Source organism: Oncorhynchus mykiss, unplaced genomic scaffold (genome assembly GCF_013265735.2).
Source record: "Oncorhynchus mykiss isolate Arlee unplaced genomic scaffold, USDA_OmykA_1.1 un_scaffold_121, whole genome shotgun sequence".
In the NCBI taxonomy this organism is placed as follows: Eukaryota; Metazoa; Chordata; class Actinopteri; order Salmoniformes; family Salmonidae; genus Oncorhynchus; species Oncorhynchus mykiss.
The window spans coordinates 317,628-338,127 of record NW_023493662.1 but is presented as its reverse complement, the minus strand read 5'-3'; the positions used below and the strand labels follow the sequence as shown (position 1 = coordinate 338,127).

Genomic DNA, 20,500 nt, shown 5'->3' with positions numbered 1-20,500 from the left:
TTTATGCAATACATCCCTCTCTCCTGATTACTATCAAAAACTCTCATCTTCACTCTACTCCACCTCCTTCCATACTGGGTGAGTGGATTCATATAGCCCTCTCTCTCCAAATGAGCTATGACCTGTGTCCACGATCAATATGGGAACCTGCACCGATATATGCCATAATGGCTCAGAGTCCTAGACTGCCATGTAGTTAGAGACTCCATTTTGGTCTACATAAAACTCAATTGAGAGATCCTTCCCAACCTCTACTCTAACTTCCTGTCTACCCAGATCTAGGGATCTCTTATGCTTATTTTGGAACAAAATCCTCATCGTCTAAACCATGGGTCAAATTACCACCCTCCGCATATTCAAGTAGGACGTGCTGTATCAGGAATATGTCACCCACGATAAGACAGCTCAGACGAACAGCTTCCATGTGAAGCCCCACCCTGTCCCCGAGAACACATCACTTAGCAAGAGCCAGACACATCTTCACTTCTATGAACAACAACAGGGATGAAAAGACAGGGAGGGTTTTTTCATTCGAGAGATGGCCCCCAGAATTCTGTTAATTCCAGTTCTCCTCTCGAACACTGTTTATTGTTCGACAGTGTCAGTGTGTCTTGCCCTCCTGCCGTGTGAATCCGGCGCAAGGTGTGCGAGTTCATTATACTTCCGGCGCCGACAGAGATGGCCGCCTCGCTTCGCGTTCCTAGGAAACTATGCAGTTTTTTGTTTTTTTACGTGTTATTTCTTACATTAGTACCCCAGGTCATCTTAGGTTTCATTACATACAGTCGAGAAGAACTACTGAATATAAGATCAGCATCAACTCACCATCAGTACGACCAAGAATATGTTTTTCGCGACGCGGATCCTGTGTTCTGCCTTACAAACAGGACAACGGAGTGGATCCTATGCAGCGACCCAAAAAAACGACTCCGAAAGAGAGGGAAACGAGGCGGTCTTCTGGTCAGACTCCGGAGACGGGCACACCGTGCACCACTCCCTAGCATTCTTCTTGCCAATGTCCAGTCTCTTGACAACAAGGTTGATGAAATCCGAGCAAGGGTAGCATTCCAGAGGGACATCAGAGACTGTAACGTCCTTTGCTTCACTGAAACATGGCTCACTGGAGAGACGCTATCCGAAGCGGTGCAGCCAACGGGTTTCTCCACACATCGCGCAGACAGAAACAAACATCTTTCTGGTAAGAAGAGGGGCGGGGGCGTATGCCTCATGGCCAACGTGACATGGTGTGATGAAAGAAACATACAGGAACTCAAATCCTTCTGTTCACCTGATTTTGAATTCCTCACAATCAAATGTAGACCGCATTATCTACCAAGAGAATTCTCTTCGATTATAATCACAGCCGTATATATCCCCCCCCAAGCAGACACATCGATGGCTCTGAACGAACTTTTTTTAACTCTCTGCAAACTGGAAACAATTTATCCGGAGGCTGCATTCATTGTAGCTGGGGATTTTAACAAGGCTAATCTGAAAACAAGACTCCCCAAATTTTATCAGCATATCGATTGCGCAACCAGGGGAGGAAAGACCTTGGACCATTGTTACTCTAACTTCCGCGATGCATATAAGGCCCTGCCCCGCCCCCCTTTCGGAAAAGCTGACCACGACTCCATTTTGTTGATCCCTGCCTACAGACAGAAACTAAAACAAGAGGCTCCCACGCTGAGGTCTGTCCAACGCTGGTCCGACCAAGCTGACTCCACACTCCAAGACTGCTTCCATCACGTGGACTGGGAGATGTTTCGTATTGCGTCAGATAACAACATTGACGAATACGCTGATTCGGTGTGCGAGTTCATTAGAACGTGCGTTGAAGATGTCGTTCCCATAGCAACGATTAAAACATTCCCTAACCAGAAACCGTGGATTGATGGCAGCATTCGTGTGAAACTGAAAGCGCGAACCACTGCTTTTAATCAGGGCAAGGTGTCTGGTAACATGACCGAATACAAACAGTGCAGCTATTCCCTCCGCAAGGCTATCAAACAAGCTAAGCGCCAGTACAGAGACAAAGTAGAATCTCAATTCAACGGCTCAGACACAAGAGGCATGTGGCAGGGTCTACAGTCAATCACGGACTACAGGAAGAAATCCAGCCCAGTCACGGACCAGGATGTCTTGCTCCCAGGCAGACTAAATAACTTTTTTGCCCGCTTTGAGGACAATACAGTGCCACTGACACGGCCTGCAACGAAAACATGCAGTCTCTCCTTCACTGCAGCCGAGGTGAGTAAGACATTTAAACGTGTTAACCCTCGCAAGGCTGCAGGCCCAGACGGCATCCCCAGCCGCGCCCTCAGAGCATGCGCAGACCAGCTGGCCGGTGTGTTTACGGACATATTCAATCAATCCCTATACCAGTCTGCTGTTCCCACATGCTTCAAGAGGGCCACCATTGTTCCTGTTCCCAAGAAAGCTAAGGTAACTGAGCTAAATGACTACCGCCCCGTAGCACTCACATCCGTCATCATGAAGTGCTTTGAGAGACTAGTCAAGGACCATATCACCTCCACCCTACCTGACACCCTAGACCCACTCCAATTTGCTTACCGCCCAAATAGGTCCACAGACGATGCAATCTCAACCACACTGCACACTGCCCTAACCCATCTGGACAAGAGGAATACCTATGTGAGAATGCTGTTCATCGACTACAGCTCGGCATTCAACACCATAGTACCCTCCAAGCTCGTCATCAAGCTCGAGACCCTGGGTCTCGACCCCGCCCTGTGCAACTGGGTACTGGACTTCCTGACGGGCCGCCCCCAGGTGGTGAGGGTAGGCAACAACATCTCCTCCCCGCTGATCCTCAACACTGGGGCCCCACAAGGGTGCGTTCTGAGCCCTCTCCTGTACTCCCTGTTCACCCACGACTGCGTGGCCACGCACGCCTCCAACTCAATCATCAAGTTTGCGGACGACACAACAGTGGTAGGCTTGATTACCAACAACGATGAGACGGCCTACAGGGAGGAGGTGAGGGCCCTCGGAGTGTGGTGTCAGGAAAATAACCTCACACTCAACGTCAACAAAACTAAGGAGATGATTGTGGACTTCAGGAAACAGCAGAGGGAACACCCCCCTATCCACATCGATGGAACAGTAGTGGAGAGGGTAGCAAGTTTTAAGTTCCTCGGCATACACATCACAGACAAACTGAATTGGTCCACTCACACAGACAGCATCGTGAAGAAGGCGCAGCAGCGCCTCTTCAACCTCAGGAGGCTGAAGAAATTCGGCTTGTCACCAAAAGCACTCACAAACTTCTACAGATGCACAATCGAGAGCATCCTGGCGGGCTGTATCACCGCCTGGTATGGCAACTGCACCGCCCTCAACCGTAAGGCTCTCCAGAGGGTAGTGAGGTCTGCACAACGCATCACCGGGGGCAAACTACCTGCCCTCCAGGACACCTACACCACCCGATGTCACAGGAAGGCCATAAAGATCATCAAGGACATCAACCACCCGAGCCACTGCCTGTTCACCCCGCTATCATCCAGAAGGCGAGGTCAGTACAGGTGCATCAAAGCTGGGACCGAGAGACTGAAAAACAGCTTCTATCTCAAGGCCATCAGACTGTTAAACAGCCACCACTAACACTGAGTGGCTGCTGCCAACACACTGACACTGACTCAACTCCAGACACTTTAATAATGGGAATTGATGGGAAATGATGTAAATATATCACTAGCCACTTTAAACAATGCTACCTTATATAAATGTTACTTACCCTACATTATTCATCTCATATGCATACGTATATACTGTACTCTATATCATCGACGGTATCCTTATGTAATACATGTATCACTAGCCACTTTATACTATACTATGCCACTTTGTTTACATACTCATCTCATATGTATATACTGTACTCGATACCATCTACTGTATCTTGCCTATGCTGCTCTGTACCATCACTCATTCATATATCCTTATGTACATATTATTTATCCCCTTACACTGTGTACAAGACAGTAGTTTTGGAATTGTTAGTTAGATTACTTGTTATTACTGCATTGTCGGAACTAGAAGCACAAGCATTTCGCTACACTCGCATTAACATCTGCTAACCATGTGTATGTGACAAATAAAATTTGATTTGATTTGATTTGGGTAGCTCTTTCAGCTAGCTGTCACCAGGAGTCCTTGGTATGGTCCCCCCAACAAGCCTCAGGGACTGGATTGAGTGACTTCACCTGTAGTTCACCTGTAGTGCATAAAATCCTGGACATACAGGCTTGGTTAACAAACAGTTTGTCATTTGTTCTGATTATTAGCTAATATTTTTATTTTTTTATTAGTTAATTATCCCGTAGGTCACATCCTATTCTAGAACACAATTTACCCATCCCCCCTTTGTTACATGGCTCTGCCCACTCTTGCCTACTCTTAAACAATGACTTAGGTAAGATTAGTAAATTATCCTAATGTCTGACATCATCATGTAGGAGCCCCTTTTAATTTTCCACATGTCCAATTCTCCCTTGGGCGTCCATTCATGTCAATCCTGTAACAATACTCTGTCAAGTTTTCTTATCTACTTTAAAAACTATCTGTGCTACTTATATATTTTCCTAAATATATATATTTACCGATTTAAACCGTAACCCATTTCTCTCATATCTCTCAAATACCACTAAGCTTCTAACTGTTTGACTTTATCTAAAATCATTGATTTTGGAAAAAACATGTCTATGAGTGGCTTTTCTCTAAAGTCCTTACATTTCCTTAATCAATTTATCTTAATCCTTACAATAATCCTAAATCATCACAGATGTCCTATATTCCTGTTAAATGTAATACTATTTAAAAAACTTGTAATAATCAAACAAAGTCTAATAAATGCTAACCATATCAAAATCCTTCCTACACTAACAAGCCCTTCCCTTCAGGGACCCTCAGTATTCTATCTGACAATAACATGAATTGTTGCAAAGTGTGGAATACCTTATCTACAGTAATTTATCACCCCTAAAAACTGTAACTTATTTTTCTATGTAATTCCCTGCCCTATTGGCTTAATCTATCTCCTATCCAAACCTCAATGTATCTTATCTTCCCCTATTTATTCTCAATGATTGTTTTCTCTGTTACAATACCAAATCATTAATAGCCCATTCAAAAACTTCACAGCTAATGTTGTAAAACAGAATCCTGAACCACTTTCTCATTTGCGGTTCAAACAATAATTCTAACCCCCCCCAACCAAAACTTCATTATAATGAATTTACCTTAAAACTAGTAACTCAATATGACCATATTCATTATACAAATGACTCTCCCCTGAGGCTGATCAGACCCCTAAAGACAATACGTCATAAAATCAAAAAAATGTACTTGTATAATTAAAACTCATAAGGTTCCATATGTGAGCGTCCTCTTTAAAATACCTTTGTACTAAAACAAATAGTTCTAACAATGGTTTTATGTGTATATATTTGCAGACCTGTTTCAATTTGGTCGTTTATGGCCTCATTCTCCCCAAGATTATAATCCCAGGAAATTGAGACACCTAAACATCAATTTTCCCAGAAGAACACAACACTCCTAACTAGCATTCACTATGCTACTTCGATTCTTCGATTCAGAAACTCAAAAGTGAACTATAAACTAAACCTAATGATGATTCCCCTTTAACTCAAATCATTAATCATAAGTTTTAACATCGTCTACGTGTATGTTTACTTAAATGAACATGCTTCCCTTAGATACAATTAACCTGATAACATTATTATCCAATGTCTTCCCTTAGATACAATTAACCTGATAACATTATTATCCAATGCTTCCCTTAGATACAATTAACCTGATAACATTATTATCCAATGCTTCCCTTAGATACAATTAACCTGATAACATTATTATCCAATGTCTTCCCTTAGATACAATTAACCTGATAACATTATTATCCAATGTCTTCCCTTAGATACAATTAACCTGATAACATTATTATCCAATGTCTTCCCTTAGATACAATTAACCTGATAACATTATTATCCAATGTCTTCCCTTAGATACAATTAACCTGATAACATTATTATCCAATGTCTTCCCTTAGATACAATTAACCTGATAACATTATTATCCAATGCTTCCCTTAGATACAATTAACCTGATAACATTATTATCCAATGCTTCCCTTAGATACAATTAACCTGATAACATTATTATCCAATGCTTCCCTTAGATACAATTAACCTGATAACATTATTATCCAATGCTTCCCTTAGATACAATTAACCTGATAACATTATTATCCAATGCTTCCCTTAGATACAATTAACCTGATAACATTATTATCCAATGCTTCCCTTAGATACAATTAACCTGATAACATTATTATCCAATGTCTTCCCTTAGATACAATTAACCTGATAACATTATTATCCAATGTCTTCCCTTAGATACAATTAACCTGATAACATTATTATCCAATGTCTTCCCTTAGATACAATTAACCTGATAACATTATTATCCAATGCTTCCCTTAGATACAATTAACCTGATAACATTATTATCCAATGTCTTCCCTTAGATACAATTAACCTGATAACATTATTATCCAATGCTTCCCTTAGATACAATTAACCTGATAACATTATTATCCAATGTCTTCCCTTAGATACAATTAACCCGATAACATTATTATCCAATGCTTCCCTTAGATACAATTAACCTGATAACATTATTATCCAATGTCTTCCCTTAGATACAATTAACCTGATAACATTATTATCCAATGTCTTCCCTTAGATACAATTAACCTGATAACATTATTGTATTACTTCTTCCCCTCTGCCGCAAATGTCGTACATTTCTCAGTGTAAGAAATCCGTAATTTAATCCTCGATATTTAATAAATATGCATTCGCATTCTCCCATGGCTCCTTTATTTAGGTATGTTTTTTGAATTAATGGCTATCCAATTTGTACGGAACAAGCGTCCTAATTCTCCAATGCGTACTATATCTCTCCTTAATAACCTTCTGGCTTGCAAAACCAGGATTTATTAAGCTCTAGTTTATTTATGGAAGTGCACCTTACCACAGGTCAATTTCAGACCTGTTTCCTTCCTATCGATTTTGGTTAAAACCCAAGGTAGAAACCCATTTTATTTGTTCAGAATATTCAAGCACCTATTATTGATCAAATCCAACTCCTTTATAACATTTTACTCAATAAATATCCTAAATAATCCCTCCCAAATTCAAGAATAAAGGCTACTGACCTACTGACCTGCTGCCGACTGGGAAAAGCTGTTCGTTTGAATCTGTCACCTCCCTTTCGAACACCGGGCCTGTTTTTAACCTCAATTCAGAAGTCAGGTCTTTTTTTTTTATATATTTTTTTTTATTAACGTTTTTTTCCCGGCATCCTCCAGATGGACGGATTTCCCGGCTTTGTTAGTGGAATTCTAAATATTGTTTCCCAATCAGAATTAATTACTCTGTCAATGCATTTAAGGGTTTGTAAGACCCTATATATATTTTATAAGAATGGACAGAGCCCCGGTCTTAAAAGTCAGGTAACAGCGTTTAATTCAAGAGAGTACTGGTATATACACATTTTTCCACAGGTTATAAACTGAAAATGACGTCAGCGTTTTCTAAATGTTCTATCTCTTCATGACACCGGTAGAGAGGCCCTATAGTTCTCGAGCCTTCCCTCCTCTCCTGTAGCCAAGGTCAGTCCGTGTAGATAGCATTCTAGACAGTCTAGAGATAGTTCATCCATTTGTACCAAGGCAGTGTTCTAAACTCCTGACTATATTATATACAATTGGGAATGGGAGCAAGAGAGAAAATTCATATGTGCAGTACATAATAGCATTATAGTCAGTCCTGATTGAAATGTATACATAATTAGTCATCATTGATAAAAATTCCCTTAACACACACACACACACACACACACACACACAGACACAGAGAGAGAACATCAGGTGAAGTTGTGGAGATGAGGGAATATGTGATCAGAACCCCTCCAGTCTGGTTAACCACAGTCAGGTCCAGTATGGACTATCAATACAAGTCACCATTCAGAATGTGACCCAGTTCAATGGGTCTGAACACAACTGGGGGACGTCAGACATCAAGTTGTCTGAACACAACTGGAATATAATTAGTTTGTGATTCATTGTTAATGGATTTTCAATTAGGAACACAGAGGAACAACCCTGACAACACACATAACACAATAACACTAAAAACAAAGGGGGAGGAAACCACTAAAGTCATGACCATATTGTCATGTTGTGATGACAGGGAGAAACCATCTAACATCTAGAACACTACTTTAGACCTGGTTATAAGAAGCCTAGTGCACTACGCAGGGAATAGGGAGCTATTTGGAACAGAGACACTAACTCCTGGATGAAAATCTCTCTCTCCCTCATCTGTCTGATATATCTGCCCATTTCCCCTCCCCTCCTCCCTTTTCATTCTATTCTATCAGCCACACCACTAGCTCACCTCCACACAATACATTTACAAGTTAAAGACACACCTTGGAATAAATAACAAAGGAAAACTATTACTAGATGAAGTTGAGTGTTTTTTATTATTTCCCATCACCATAAATCATATTTAATCACTGAACAGTAGCAGACCTAACTTCATCTGTTCCTGACTCTGGATAGTGGATTAAAAAGACCATCAATCTCCAATGATATTAAAGTACTATTCTGAACATTACTGATATACTGAGTGGCAAGTCAAGATATCTGCTGGTTTTATTGTTTGGTCAACAGCACCACCTGCTGGACAGGTTTAATGTTGCTGGACTGAGCAGTATGGGAGGATGAAAGATGACACATTTAGGGCCGGTTTCCTGGACATCTACATTGAACATACTGTTTAGTCCAGGACTAGGATTCATCTGTGTCTGGGAAACCAGACCATATAGTTTAGTAGAAAGTAAGTGATACCAGCTTGTAGTGGGCTGACTAGTCCTGAATTGTCCTTTAGTTCCTGGACCATTTTCCATGCAGCTCCAGGTGACAGAGAACACATCAATTAGGACCGAGCCAACAAGCTGATCAATGATACTGAGGAGAATTACATAGAGACAGAGAACCAACTGAGAAAACATATCAATGGTTCTGAATGACAACCAATATACATCAACACCAGACATCATGATTCATGGAAATGTACAAGATTAAAACATTGTATTGAATTTTAATTAATAACAAATCAGTTTACAGTTTAACCAGCTCAGCTATAGACTACACCAACATGACTAGTATCTATGTGGACCCTACTACAGTTTAACCAGCTCAGCTATAGACTACACCAGCATGACTAGTATCTATGTGGACCCTACAACAGTTTAACCAGCTCAGCTATAGACTACACCAGCATGACTAGTATCTATGTGGACCCTACTACAGTTTAACCAGCTCAGCTATAGACTACACCAGCATGACTAGTATCTATGTGGACCCTACTACAGTTTAACCAGCTCAGCTATAGACTACACCAGCATGACTAGTATCTATGTGGACCCTACTACAGTTTAACCAGCTCAGCTATAGACTACACCAGCATGACTAGTATCTATGTGGACCCTACTACAGTTTAACCAGCTCAGCTATAGACTACACCAGCATGACTAGTATCTATGTGGACCCTACTACAGTTTAACCAGCTCAGCTATAGACTACACCAGCATGACTAGTATCTATGTGGACCCTACTACAGTTTAACCAGCTCAGCTATAGACTACACCAGCATGACTAGTATCTATGTGGACCCTACTACAGTTTAACCAGCTCAGCTATAGACTACACCAGCATGACTAGTATCTATGTGGACCCTACTACAGTTTAACCAGCTCAGCTATAGACTACACCAGCATGACTAGTATCTATGTGGACCCTACTACAGTTTAACCAGCTCAGCTATAGACTACACCAGCATGACTAGTATCTATGTGGACCCTACTACAGTTTAACCAGCTCAGCTATAGACTACACCAGCATGACTAGTATCTATGTGGACCCTACTACAGTTTAACCAGCTCAGCTATAGACTACACCAGCATGACTAGTATCTATGTGGACCCTACTACAGTTTAACCAGCTCAGCTATAGACTACACCAGCATGACTAGTATCTATGTGGACCCTACTACAGTTTAACCAGCTCAGCTATAGACTACACCAGCATGACTAGTATCTATGTGGACCCTACTACAGTTTAACCAGCTCAGCTATAGACTACACCAGCATGACTAGTATCTATGTGGACCCTACTACAGTTTAACCAGCTCAGCTATAGACTACACCAGCATGACTAGTATCTATGTGGACCCTACTACAGTTTAACCAGCTCAGCTATAGACTACACCAGCATGACTAGTGTCTATGTGGACCCTACTACAGTTTAACCAGCTCAGCTATAGACTACACCAGCATGACTAGTATCTATGTGGACCCTACTACAGTTTAACCAGCTCAGCTATAGACTACACCAGCATGACTAGTATCTATGTGGACCCTACTACAGTTTAACCAGCTCAGCAGTACCATTATAACCATAGAGCCAAAACCCAGGATAGAGGGGCTGAGTGAATGTGGTCTGGACTCTGTGGAGGAGGGTCATTGTGTCAGAGACACTGTAGAAGGACAGAGTACCTGCCTTGTGATCCAGGTACACTCCTACTCTGGAGGACTGAGGGCCTGATACTTTAGTCACAACATTATTGTGTCTGAAACAATAACCACCTCTAGAGCACTCTAAACTCCAGGACTTGTTATTGTATCCAAATCCACCATCATTACCTGTTCTGCTGATGTCTTTATATGAGACTGCTGTAACAACATAACCAGTCCTCTCCACCTCCCAGTAACAGCGTCCAGACAGACCCTCTCTACACAGAACCTGTAACTGGTACCAGTAGGTGAATCTGTCTGGATGGTCAGGATATGGTTGGACTTGGTCTGTACGTGTCACCTTTCTGTTCCCTTCAGACAGAGAGAGGTCTGTGTGTGCTGTGTTTGGGTCCAGTGTGAGCTGACAGGAATCTGGGAGAAGAGCAGAGACCAATGAGGGGAGTCAGAACAATAAGTTAAGTCAGATACTGTATCTACCCTGTCTTTGATTAGAGCACAGCAGAGATCAAATCAGAGAAATATGAGGAGTCAGATAGATACCCAGTCTTTGATTAGATCTACTATTGCTATATATTTCTAGAGGGATTGTTAGGAGTGTCAGTAAAAAGAGACTGTTAGTTACTTCACAATAAAGAGACTCACATTGTAACAACTGTTCTCTGGTCTTGGGCTCTGGAGGCAGTACAACATCCACTATATTCACTACAGACACACAAACACATTGACAGAGAGAGGGAATGTTATCATCAGACCATATTCCACATGTATATGACTAGTAGGGAACTTTCAATGGTCTAAAGTTGATGTTCTTATTGTTTTCAACACACCTGTAGTGGAGATCTTGGTCCATTCTCCTTTAAGGAAGTCTTCTAGTTTCTCTCTCAGTTCAGACACAGTCTTACTCACATCTCCAAAGTACTGAAGAGGACGGACAACGATGCTGGGTAAGTCTGAAGATACACTGATACTGGAGAGAGACTGATACCTCTGGAGAGAGAGAGAGAGAGAGAGAGACTGATAACTCTGGAGAGAGAGAGAGAGAGAGAGAGAGAGAGACTGATACCTCTGGAGAGAGAGAGAGAGAGAGAGAGAGAGAGAGAGAGAGAGAGAGAGAGAGAGAGAGAGAGAGAGAAGGACGGACAGAGAGAAAGAGGGACGGACAGAGAGAGAGAGGGACGGACAGAGAGAGAGAGGGACGGACAGAGAGAGAGGGACGGACAGAGAGAGAGGGGCGGACAGAGAGAGAGAGAGGGACGGACAGAGAGAGAGAGAGAGAGAGGGACGGACAGAGAGAGAGACGGACAGAGAGAGAGAGAGAGGGACGGACAGAAAGAGAGAGAGAGAGGGACGGACAGAGAGAGAGAGAGAGGGACGGACAGAGAGAGAGAGAGAGAGAGAGAGGGACGGACAGAGAGAGAGAGAGAGAGAGGGACGGACAGAGAGAGAGAGAGAGAGGGACGGACAAAGAGAGAGGGGCGGACAGAGAGAGAGAGGGGACGGACAGAGAGAGGGAGAGGGACAGACAGAGAGAGAGAGAGGGACGGACAGAGAGAGAGAGAGGGACGGACAGAGAGAGAGAGGGACGGACAGAGAGAGAGGGACGGACAGAGAGAGAGGGACGGACAGAGAGAGAGGGACGGACAGAGAGAGGGACGGACAGAGAGAGAGGGACGGACAGAGAGAGAGAGAGGGACGGACAGAGAGAGAGAGGGACGGACAGAGAGAGAGGGACGGACAGAGAGAGAGGGACGGACAGAGAGAGAGGGACGGACAGAGAGAGAGAGAGGGGGAAGGACAGAGAGAGAGGGGCGGACAGAGAGAGAGAGGGACGGACAGAGAGAGAGAGAGAGGGACGGACAGAGAGAGAGAGAGAGGGACGGACAGAGAGAGAGAGAGAGGGACGGACAGAGAGAGAGAGAGAGGGACGGATAGAGAGAGAGAGGGGCGGACAGAGAGAGAGGGGCGGACAGAGAGAGAGAGGGACGGACAGAGAGAGAGAGGGACAGACAGAGAGAGAGAGGGACGGACAGAGAGAGAGGGGCGGACAGAGAGAGAGGGGCGGACAGAGAGAGAGGGGCGGACAGAGAGAGAGAGGGACGGATAGAGAGAGAGAGGGACGGACAGAGAGAGGGACGGATAGAGAGAGAGAGGGACGGACAGAGAGAGAGGGGCGGACAGAGAAAGAGGGACGGACAGAGAAAGAGGGACGGATAGAGAGAGAGAGAGGGGCGGACAGAGAGAGAGAGGGACGGATAGAGAGAGAGAGGGACGGACAGAGAGAGAGAGGGACGGACAGAGAGAGAGAGAGAGAGAGGGACGGACAGAGAGAGAGAGGGACGGACAGAGAGAGAGAGGGACGGACAGAGAGAGAGAGGGACGGACAGAGAGAGAGGGACGGATAGAGAGAGAGAGGGACGGACAGAGAGAGAGAGGGACGGACAGAGAGAGAGAGGGACGGAGAGAGAGAGACGGACAGAGAGAGAGAGGGACGGACAGAGAGAGAGGGGCGGACAGAGAAAGAGAGGGACAGAAAGAGAGAGGGGCGGACAGAGAGAGAGAGGGACGGACAGAGAGAGGGACGGATAGATAGAGGGACGGACAGAGAGAGGGAGAGAGAGAGGGGGACGGACAGAGAGAGAGAGGGAGAGAGGGACAGAGAGAGAGGGAGGGACGGACAGAGAGAGAGGGAGGGACGGACAGAGAGAGAGAGAGCGAGAGAGAGGGACAGACAGAGAGAGAGAGGGGAGGACAGAGAGAGAGAGGGGAGGACAGAGAGAGAGATGGACAAAGAGAGGGAGGGACGGATAGAGAGAGAGGGACGGACAGAGAGAGAGAGGGGCGGACAGAGAGAGAGGGAGGGACGGACAGAGAGAGAGAGAGGGACGGACAGAGAGAGAGAGAGCGAGAGAGAGGGACAGACAGAGAGAGAGAGGGGAGGACAGAGAGAGAGGGACGGACAGAGAGAGAGATGGACAAAGAGAGAGAGGGACGGATAGAGAGAGAGGGACGGACAGAGAGAGAGAGGGGCGGACAGAAAGAGAGAGGGGCGGACAGAGAGAGGGAGAGAGAGAGGGACGGACAGAGAGAGAGAGGGAGAGAGGGACAGAGAGAGAGGGAGGGACGGACAGAGAGAGAGAGAGAGGGACGGACAGAGAGCGAGAGAGCGAGAGAGAGGGACAGACAGAGAGAGAGAGGGACGGACAGAGAGAGAGGGACGGACAGAGAGAGAGGGACGGACAGAGAGAGAGGGACGGACAGAGAGAGAGAGGGACGGACAGAGAGAGAGAGGGACGGACAGAGAGAGAGAGGGACGGACAGAGAGAGAGAGAGACGGACAGAGAGAGAGAGGGACGGACAGAGAGAGAGAGGGACGGACAGAGAGAGAGAGGGACGGACAGAGAGAGAGAGAGAGGGACGGACAGAGAGAGAGAGAGAGAGAGGGACGGACAGAGAGAGAGAGAGAGGGACGGACAGAGAGAGAGAGAGAGAGGGACGGACAGACAGAGAGAGAGAGAGGGACAGAGAGAGAGAGAGAGGGACGGACAGAGAGAGAGAGAGAGAGAGAGGGACGGACAGAGAGAGAGAGAGAGAGGGACGGACAGACAGAGAGAGAGAGAGGGACAGAGAGAGAGAGAGAGAGGGACAGAGAGAGAGAGAGAGGGACGGACAGAGAGAGAGAGAGAGAGAGGGACGGACAGAGAGAGAGAGAGAGAGGGACGGACAGACAGAGAGAGAGAGAGGGACAGAGAGAGAGAGAGAGAGGGACAGAGAGAGAGAGAGAGGGACGGACAGAGAGAGAGAGAGAGAGAGGGACGGACAGAGAGAGAGAGAGAGAGGGACGGACAGACAGAGAGAGAGGGACGGACGGACAGAGAGAGGGACAACATAATGATTGAGATGAATAGTTTCACATGAAGTTAATTTCATATCACATGTAACAAGACAGTTTAGTTACCTGGAGGAAATGGATGTGATCCTCTGTGTGTGAGAGCTGCTCCAGCTCAGTGCTTCTCTTCCTCAGCTCAGCTATCTCCTGCTTCAGTTGCTCCAGGAGTCCTTCAGCTTGACTCACTTGAGCCTTCTCTTGGGCTCTGATCAGCTCCTTCACCTCAGAGCTCCTTCTCTCAATGGAGCGGATCAGCTCAGTAAAGATCTGATCACTGTCCTCCACTGCTGACTGTGCAGAGCGCTGGAGAGAGAGAGAGAGAGACAGAGAGAGACAGAGAGAGAGACAGAGAGAGAGACAGTAGGTTCAGTAGCCTCTCTGCACCTCATTGAGTCAGACCTCCGCCACCCTGCTCTCCAGGTCCACCAGGACTTGTCCTCCCTCCTGGACAGACAGGTACAGAACACCTCTTGGTCCTGCTCTACTCTCCTCCCTCCTGGACAGACAGGTACAGAACACCTCTTGGTCCTGCTCTACTCTCCTCCCTCCTGGACAGACAGGTACAGAACACCTCTTGGTCCTGCTCTACTCTCCTCCCTCCTGGACAGACAGGTACAGAACACCTCTTGGTCCTGCTCTACTCTCGTCCCTCCTGGACAGACAGGTACAGAACACCTCTTGGTCCTGCTCTACTCTCCTCCCTCCTGGACAGACAGGTACAGAACACCTCTTGGTCCTGCTCTACTCTCCTCCCTCCTGGACAGACAGGTACAGAACACCTCTTGATCCTGCTCTACTCTCCTCCCTCCTGGACAGACAGGTACAGAACACCTCTTGGTCCTGCTCTACTCTCCTCCCTCCTGGACAGACAGGTACAGAACACCTCTTGGTCCTGCTCTACTCTCCTCCCTCCTGGACAGACAGGTACAGAACACCTCTTGGTCCTGCTCTACTCTCCTCCCTCCTGGACAGACAGGTACAGAACACCTCTTGGTCCTGCTCTACTCTCCTCCCTCCTGGACAGACAGGTACAGAACACCTCTTGGTCCTGCTCTACTCTCCTCCCTAAAACTACATTAAATACAACGTTAACTAGATATTATCTGTGTCATTTATAGCCTGGCACAGATAGTAAAACTACATTAAATACAACGTTAACTAGATATTATCTGTGTCATTTATAGCCTGGCACAGATAGTAAAACTACATTAAATACAACGTTAACTAGATATTATCTGTGTCATTTATAGCCTGGCACAGATAGTAAAACTACATTAAATACAACGTTAACTAGATATTATCTGTGTCATTTATAGCCTGGCACCGATAGTAAAACTACATTAAATACAACGTTAACTAGATATTATCTGTGTCATTTATAGCCTGGCACAGATAGTAAAACTACATTAAATACAACGTTAACTAGATATTATCTGTGTCATTTATAGCCTGGCACAGATAGTAAAACTACATTAAATACAACGTTAACTAGATATTATCTGTGTCATTTATAGCCTGGCACAGATAGTAAAACTACTGTAGCGACCCGCACAGACAGCTGTGTGTTATGTGTTCGGCTAGTAGGTGGTTGTGTTGTACTTACCAGTTCCCAGTGTTCGCGGGGTCCGACATGCCAATCAACCTGCTATCTGCCAATCACAGGAATGCCTGGGATGTTCTGATGCCGGGCATCCTGGTGGTTGGCGGAGTGGCGTGGAGGGGGCGGGGCATTGGAAGGTAAGGAAGGTCCCGATTGGCTTGTGGGGTATCTTTCATTTATTTGGCGTGAGCTAAGGCCAAACAGTAGCCTGTGTAAAGTTGCTAATAAACCGTCAATTCGTAACTCAATCCTCTGTCTGGACAATTGTTCCTTTATGATCTAGTCAGGTCATTACACTACATTAAATACAACGTTAACTAGATATCATCGCCACATAACTTATGTCGAATTTAAAAGACACCGTTACCGTTAGTAACGTCTGTTACACTGTAACTTAGAGGCAGCCTCACATAAAAACCTATTGGTTAACAAAGCTTTGATTATGACCAAAGTCTATAGTAGTGAAAACTCTCTCTCTCTATTCTAACTTACCACACGTTCACATCACTGCCTCGACATGAATGTGTCCTGTCAGAGCCGTTTCCTGTCCGTTAACTGTTAACAGTCTCGAGCCACAGCTTAACCAATGAGCTACAAGGAGGACTGACAGTCACGAGCGGTGCAGCAGCCTCTGCAGCAGCAGCCTCCCCCGGGTCCTAGTGCCCGCCCGGTAAGACGGTTAAGATGCGATGGAACGGTTGACGGAGAGAAAATAAATCACAGAGAAAATATATTGACTGATATATTGAATTGTTTAGGGAAGCTTTAGCTTTGGCTTTAATACATTCTGAAAATACTTGAAAACCAAAAGAGAAAAGAATAGTAGCCCTCCTCAGGATCAACAAAACCCTCACAGACCAAACTTCTTCTTCTATGATATAATGGAGGTCCTCAAACCAACGTTAAAGGTGCATGGCGCCACCTACTGTGCTGGAGTGTTTTCAATCACGGTTTACACCACTCTAAATCCTCCTACCTAACTCAGAACTTCTGAGAAAATAAAAGAGTCCTACTAACTTCTAATAGACCCTCCCCCATCCCCCAAATCACTTCCAAGTGTAATGTTTACTGTTCATTTCTGATTGTTTATTTCACTCTTGTTTATTGTCCATTTCACTTGCTTTGGCAATGTAAACATATATCTCCATGCCAATAAAGCCCTATGAATTTAATTCAATTGAGAGAGAGACAGTTCCATGTTAATGTATAGGGGACATGAGTCAGTCATGGTTACTCATGGTTATGTGATGAGGCAGCCCAGTCAGTTACATGAACCAGTCTATTCTCTGAAAGGGGTCCAGACAGCCTGTTCCCAACAGTGGGGTCAGTGGGATTGGATAGGGGCCCCTCTCTCTCTCTCTCTGACTGGAGGAGAGAAGTGAAATGGTGTGTCTCCTCTGGTCAACAATACTCACCTTGAAAGACTCCACAGCCTGTTGGAGCTCCTTCAGCTCCTTCTCTCTCTCCTGGAATCTCTGCTGGACCTTCTGCTGACTCATCCCCAGCTGCCTCTGTGGAGAATCACTCTTCAATGAGCTATCAAGCTTTATTAGTCCAGTAGATCAATAGTATAGTAATGTGACATAGGACCCATAGAGAGGAAGGTCTACAATCCTGAGGAAGTCCCTTTACAATATTATATTATGTTGCTATGTGAATGATTATAGTTTGTATGGTAGGCCTACATGTATCAAGGGGTTGAGACTGAACTTTGGACTCATAAAAGGCCATTCAGAATGATAATAGTGTTTGACTTTAGAAAATGGTGATACATTTGTAACAAACTCAATATACTCAAGGTTTGTGTTCATATTTGTGGATCCATTTCATATTGTATATAATATAATGATCTCATATTCAAACAGATTTAGTTCGTACTGTATCTTTAATTCCTTGTTTATCAGACAGTCACCAACAAGTTGTTCTGGTCTTACCTGTTTCTCAGTCCTCTCTGCCTCAGCTGACACTGTATCATGGCCTTTATGTTCATCCATCACACACAGCAGACAGATACACTGCTGATCGGTACGACAGTAAACCTCCAGCAGTTTGTCATGATGAGAGCAGATATTCTCCTGTAGTTGTGCCGTGGCTTTGACCAGCTTGTGCTTCTTGAAAGCAGGAGATTCATAGTGAGGTTGGAGGTGAGTCTCACAGTAAGAGGCCAGACACACCAGACAGGACATGAGGGCTTTCTGCTTTCTGGTCCCAGTGCAGACATCACACACCACATCTCCAGGTCCAGCATAGCACAGAGCAGGAGGGGGAGCAGCCTGGAGTCCTGTCTTCCTCAGTTTCTCCACAATCTCAGTCAACATGTTATTTTTCCTCAGATTAGGCCTTGGAGTGAAGGTCTCTCTGCACTGAGGACAGCTATAGATCCCTTTCAGAACATCCTGATCCCAGCAGCCCTCAATACAGAATCTACAGTAAGTGTGTCCACATGCAGTAGTGACCGGCTCCTTCAGTAGATCCAGACAGACAGAACAACAGAACTGGTCCTGGTCCAGCAGAACTCCCTGTTGAGCCATTTGGACGGTTGTTCACTCTCACACAGACAGACGACAGAGAGACTCAGATCAATTTCGTTTCCTCAGAAGAGAGTTTGTGGGAAGGGGAGGGACTTCCTGGTTCTGCCAGAGGGGTGGGGTTAGAAGGAGGGAGGGGTTAGAGGAATGGAGGAAGAGAGTGAGGAACTGCATGCAACAGCAAGAGGGAGACAAATAGTTTTGTTCCAAGGTTAGAGCCCTTAACATGGAACAAATGACATAATGAATCTTAAAATGTGAGTTGTTAGAATATGTGAAGGGTAACAGTTTCTATGAAGTACGTATGTATCATTATTTTAATGACCTTTATAATGCCTTATAATACACCTATGTGTTGTAATTAGTCAATAAGGACTGAGGAGGTGTGGTATATAGTTAATATACAGTACCACAGATAAGGACTGAGGAAGTGTGGTATATAGTTAATATACAGTACCACAGATAAGGACTGAGGAGGTGTGGTATATAGTTAATATACAGTACCACAGATAAGGACTGGGGAGGTGTGGTATATAGTTAATATACAGTACCACAGATAAGGACTGAGGAAGTGTGGTATATAGTTAATATACAGTACCACAGATAAGGACTGAGGAGGTGTGGTATATAGTTAATATACAGTACCACAGATAAGGACTGAGGAGGTGTGGTATATAGTTAATATACAGTACCACAGATAAGGACTGAGGAGGTGTGGTATATAGTTAATATACAGTACCACAGATAAGGACTGAGGAGGTGTGGTATATAGTTAATATACAGTACCACAGATAAGGACTGAGGAGGTGTGGTATATAGTTAATATACAGTACCACAGATAAGGACTGAGGAGGTGTGGTATATAGTTAATATACAGTACCACAGATAAGGACTGAGGAGGTGTGGTATATAGTTAATATACAGTACCACAGATAAGGACTGAGGAGGTGTGGTATATAGTTAATATACAGTACCACAGATAAGGACTGAGGAGGTGTGGTATATAGTTAATATACAGTACCACAGATGAGGACTGTTCTTAGACACAACGAGGATTGATTGATTGATTGAATTATCTAACACATTAAAAAATACAATAAAATGTTATCATATTTATCAGATGTTATCGCGGTTGTAGTGAAATGCTTGTGTTCCTGGCTCCAACAGGGCAGTAATATCTAACAATGCTTGTGTTCCTGGCTCCAACAGGGCAGTAATATCTAACAATGCTTGTGTTTCTAGCTCCAACAGGGCAGTAATATCTAACAATGCTTGTGTTCCTGGCTCCAACAGGGCAGTAATATCTAACCATGCTTGTGTTCCTGGCTCCAACAGGGCAGTAATATCTAACAATGCTTGTGTTTCCTGCTCCAACAGGGCAGTAATATCTAACAATGCTTGTGTTTCTAGCTCCAACAGGGCAGTAATATCTAACAATGCTTGTGTTTCTAGCTCCAACAGGGCAGTAATATCTAACAATGCTTGTGTTTCTAGCTCCAACAGGGCAGTAATATCTAACAATGCTTGTGTTTCTAGCTCCAACAGTGCAGTAATATCTAACAATGCTTGTGTTTCTGGCTCCAACAGGGCAGTAATATCTAACAATGCTTGTGTTTCTGGCTCCAACAGGGCAGTAATATCTAACAATGCTTGTGTTTCTGGCTCCAACAGTGCAGTAATATCTAACAATGCTTGTGTTCCTGACTCACAGAGGGCAGTAATATCTAACAATGCTTGTGTTCCTGGCTCCAACAGGGCAGTAATATCTAACAATGCTTGTGTTTCTAGCTCCAACATGGCAGTAATATCTAACCATGCTTGTGTTCCTGGCTCCAACAGGGC

General features: G+C 44.6%; 2 protein-coding genes across 2 annotated transcripts in view; one reads left to right on the top strand and one right to left on the bottom strand.

Moving 5' to 3' along the window:
- Positions 1-20,500, top strand: part of LOC110516932 (E3 ubiquitin/ISG15 ligase TRIM25-like) — a 538,607-nt gene that overhangs the window by 245,695 nt on the left and 272,412 nt on the right. The gene's annotated exons all lie outside the window — the stretch shown is intronic.
- LOC110491258 (tripartite motif-containing protein 16-like) lies at positions 8,571-18,735 on the bottom strand. Its single transcript, XM_036972169.1, has 7 exons — positions 18,065-18,735; positions 17,546-17,641; positions 14,600-14,833; positions 11,472-11,631; positions 11,287-11,346; positions 10,562-11,055; positions 8,571-9,870 (listed from the first exon to the last, which is right to left on the bottom strand). Exons 1-7 carry the CDS (start codon positions 18,659-18,661, stop codon positions 9,850-9,852), a joined length of 1,662 nt encoding a protein of 553 aa, XP_036828064.1. The 5' UTR covers positions 18,662-18,735; the 3' UTR covers positions 8,571-9,849.